The sequence below is a fragment of the Sceloporus occidentalis genome, unplaced genomic scaffold, assembly GCF_023333645.1.
Source record: "Sceloporus occidentalis isolate IW3139 unplaced genomic scaffold, rSceOcc1.0.p SCAF_2, whole genome shotgun sequence".
Classification (NCBI taxonomy): Eukaryota; Metazoa; Chordata; class Lepidosauria; order Squamata; family Phrynosomatidae; genus Sceloporus; species Sceloporus occidentalis.
The window spans coordinates 47,461,322-47,465,525 of NW_028316982.1; the positions used below are offsets into that span (position 1 = coordinate 47,461,322).

General features: G+C 37.1%; 1 protein-coding gene across 1 annotated transcript; it reads right to left on the reverse strand.

The window, feature by feature from the left end:
* Positions 1–1,029: 1,029 nt before the first annotated feature.
* On the reverse strand, positions 1,030–1,956 carry LOC149318241 (G protein-coupled receptor 35-like). The gene has a single exon (XM_089508316.1). The coding sequence runs from the start codon at positions 1,954–1,956 to the stop codon at positions 1,030–1,032; it is 927 nt and encodes a 308-aa protein (XP_089364442.1).
* Between the last annotated feature and the right edge of the window lie 2,248 nt (positions 1,957–4,204).

Here is a 4,204-nt window from a genome sequence, read left to right on the forward strand (position 1 = left end):
TCCCATGATGAATATTAAATAAATGAGTTGTATAACTTGTATGTAAATTCTCTTAGGACAAGTGCTTAATTTGCCTGTCTTTTTATTTGCGAGAGAGCGTTAGACCTACCTAAGATCATTCAGCTGACTAGGAATGTGAACCTAGGTCTCCCCAGTTCTAGTCTCCCAAATCATGAGATAGTGAGCTTCAGTGGATGAGAAATGCAGTCCAACAACATCTGCAGGTCAACCTGTTTCCCTGTCCTCCTGTAACCACTACATCACCCCCATATGATATGGTCATTGTTAATTCTGGTATAGAAACTGGAAGAGAAATAACTGGCCATCACAGATTTACATCTGTATTAAAAATGAATAATAATAATAATAATAATAATAATAGCACACTTCAAGTCATGTCTAAAAGTTCTAAAAACAATAATGTTTAAGATTAGCATTTGGGTGTTCAGCCAAGTCTCAGATTTTTCCACTCTCAGATTTCTGCTGTTTTATTCTGGCTGGTCACTTACAATTTTTTTTTTTTTTAGAGGTGGACTTCAGAGGTAGGACTGTCGATGTTACATTATATCAACAGGAAAACATTATGCACCACTAAATAATATGTAAAATAACTAACATCTACATCACTTTTCACATGTTGAACCAGTAATTTTTTTCCCTATTGGTCACACCAAGAAGCCAATAGTCTCTTTTAGCTGACAGAAGAGAGCTTACTCTTGCTCAGAGAAGTTATATAAAAAGAGAACAGAAAAACTAACCACAAAAATAAGACTTGAGGTATGAAAACATTTATCTTTCAAAAAAGGCTGTAAGAGGGAATGTGATGTCATCTGGGTCATTGACAACATAGAAGAGCATCATAAAAATAAAAGGTATAAATTAAACTGGATATAACATCCAGGTTCTTTATTGGTAAATCTGTCAGGATTTACTTGTTCTGAAGAATCAGTTTTGGCTGGTCTTGACTGGACATAGTGCTCCAAAGACAAGACTGCAGGCATCTTCAAATGACAGCATCATTTGAAGAATTTAGCTCTGAAGTTGTGAATCTTCAGTTAAATTGGACCTTGATTGCATTGACTTAAAGGGGGGCAAGAGAGATGCAGCTTCCTGGAATTCCTTAGCAACCAAATAATAGCAAATAGCATCCAAACAGCAGTTCAGGTTTGCCAAAAATGAAGCTGCATGTGTGGTTTTGCTGAGAGTCTGGTGCAACTTGCATTCAGTTCCAGCTACATCTGCTAAATATCCAAGCAGAAGGCTTATGTTGAAAGGAAGAAAGCATACGATGAAGGTGCCCAAGTTCACTGAGATCACACGGATTGCTTTCTGGGTTAACTTTTCTTCATGCAGACTAGCATTCTGTTTCTTCTTGAGGCATCGGATGACTTGTATGGAACAAAACAACAAAATTACCAGTGGTATGAAAAAGAAAATGATAAATTTGATAGGGATATGAGGCAAGAAATTCTCATTGGAAGGCTTTAAAAAGCAAAATCCTTTTACATTAAAAAAAGGAAGGATTGTGAGTCCGTAAATGATACAACAGAGCCAAAAAAATAAGCAGATCATGGCTGCCTTCTGTGGAGTCCTTATTACTTTGGCTTTCAGAGGGTGCTTGATTGCAATGTATCTATCTAATGATATTAATGTGATAATACAGATGCTCATTGGCATGTTGATACAATGTATTACAAATATGACCATGCAAAAAGTATCAATAGGCCAGCTGGTTTTGTGAAAATACATTATGAATGGTAGGGTAAGGACTAGCGTATAGTCTGCCAGGGCTAAGCTGATCATGTAAACTCTAGTCTCTGTCCATTTGCTGAATCTGAAGCAAAATACCCACAAGGCAACTGTATTAAATATGATGCCAAAGAAAGTGAGCAGGCTGTAAAGAATTATTTCAAGGGAGACGAGATTCTCATCGGCAACAAGGCTGCAGTTCGCCATCATGAGGCATTTCTGTAAAGAGAATTTTAATTTAAGTATCAAAAATAAAAAATACTGAATCATCCCTAAAGTTTGATTATTCTGACAACAGAAACTGGCTTGGTTTCTCTATTTCTGAACCTTTCTGAGTACTGGACTGGGTTGCAGAGGCCTTGGGGGCTGCAAAAATAGAGTTGGGGGTCACACATCACCAGAATGGGTGGCATGTTCTCCACCCTGAACTGATTAGAAGGCATCCATATATTGTTTAGACAGTTTCAGATTTTTGTTGTGCCTTAAGTCTCTTATCCCCAAATTTTATGCTTCTTACCTCATGGTTACTATGTAAATCCAGTATGGCAATACTTATGCACACATGCTACCCTGTAAACATTTGGAAGAACTTTTTATTTGTAGCCAACTAAATGATACACAGATATGTGAGTGAAGATGAGTAAATATCCATAATGGACTCTTTGTTCAGTTTCTTCAGTTGCTCCTGTACTTACCACCCTTTTCAGGTTTGCAACCTGCCCATGCTTCTGCAAACTGCTACAGAAAGGGAAAAAATGCCTATTTTCCTCTGCAATTTCCCTTTGCTTCCCTGTATTTTTTCTAGTTCTGTTTACTGATACAGAATTGTAGAATCATAGAATTGGAAGAGACCAAAAAGGCCATCCAGTCCAACCCTCTGCCATGCAGGAACTCACAATCAAAGCATCCCCGACAGATGACCATCCAGCCTCTGCTTAAAGACCTCCAAAGAAGGAGACTCCACCACTCTATGAGGGAGGATAGTTTGTTTGACTAATTTGCCTAGTTTAAAAAAAATACAATTTTTAAAATTAAAAAACAACAACCAGTAGCTTTTCTTTTTGCAAAAGGGGGGGCACTGATCCTTCCTCCTATGGCTGGAAAGGCAGCTGGTGAGGGAAGTGATTTTTGATATTAACATGACAGGTTACACCTTCTTCCATTACTATTCTCTGCAGAGCTGTATCCTATTAAACAGCTCCTTTAAGTATTCTCTGCAGCTGACTGTGTCCAAATTTTAAGAATTTGGAAACTGTTCATCTATTTCCTACATATTTTCTAGTTTGGTCCTCCATTATTGGAAGTTGGTAATAATAAAACTAGTGCAATGCATACTATACAATATAATGCCAATAGCAATAAACCAAGAAGTAAACAGAGTACGAAACAGAGATAAGGCACTCAGAACTTGAACTTAACTGCTTGTGCTTCTAAACTTCCTCATGTTGGCTATCAAGTTACTGTCTTTAAGCAAGAAATTTTTAATTGCAAAAGACTTCAGCACAGCAGAGCAAAGCAAAATGGAAGGAAACATGAATGATTACCTGATGTTTTGATAGCAATCTTTCTTCAGGATCTTTAGCAATTCAGTCTGTAAAGAAATGTCCTGCAATTATCTGGATGTCACAGGAAACATTTCATAGACCATGTCGTTTCATAGTAGTACTTGATCCCACCTACTTTTTCAGAAAGGGGGTAAACATCAGTTCTGCAACCAATTGTTGTGGCTTTATTGGACATAACATTGTGCAAAACTACTAAAGGAGGTGGAAACTCAGGGAAAGGTTTTTTCCACAATGTGATAAGCTTCAAACAAGCATTTCCCTCCTAGGAATCTTATTTCTCTTAATCTTGTTTCCTTGAATTGTTTTCATAATTCACATTTTCTTTTTTTTTAAAACCATCATTTCCCCTGAAAATGTTGGTTGTGTGTGTGTGTGTTTCATTATATTAATTAAAATAACCTTTGTAATTTGTCCTCCCAAGGTAATGCTGAAATTGATGAAGATACTGTATATACACATGTATAAGTCTAGAAATTTTAGTCAAAAAATTGACCCAAAAACCTGGGTCGACTTATTCACCGGTCCCTGTAAGTCCTGGACTTTAACTCTTATCAAAAAGGGAGCCATGCTTTGGTGAAAGGTGAGATTTTAATCTCATCTCTGAGCCCCTAAAAGAAGAATCAACCTCCTCTACTATCACATCCATCCAGCCTTTAGGATGAGCACAAACAGATATGCCTGTAAAATTCTTAAAAGATTTTTAGTGTTGTTTTCCTTTGGTTCATCCTTTACATCCTTTGTTACATGCTGCTGTTACATGCCGCTGAGTTTTACTCTCAACTTATCCATGGGTCATATCAAAATCAATAATTTTGGCCCCAAACCTTCCCTCGATTTATATATGAGGCCGACTTATAGTCGAGTATATATGGTACACCTGTAGTATTAAA

What these genes read in the sequence shown, in the direction of transcription:
- LOC149318241 (XM_089508316.1), bottom strand. Translation starts at nt 1,956, where the DNA reads ATGGCGAACTGCAGCCTTGTTGCCGATGAGAATCTCGTCTCCCTTGAA.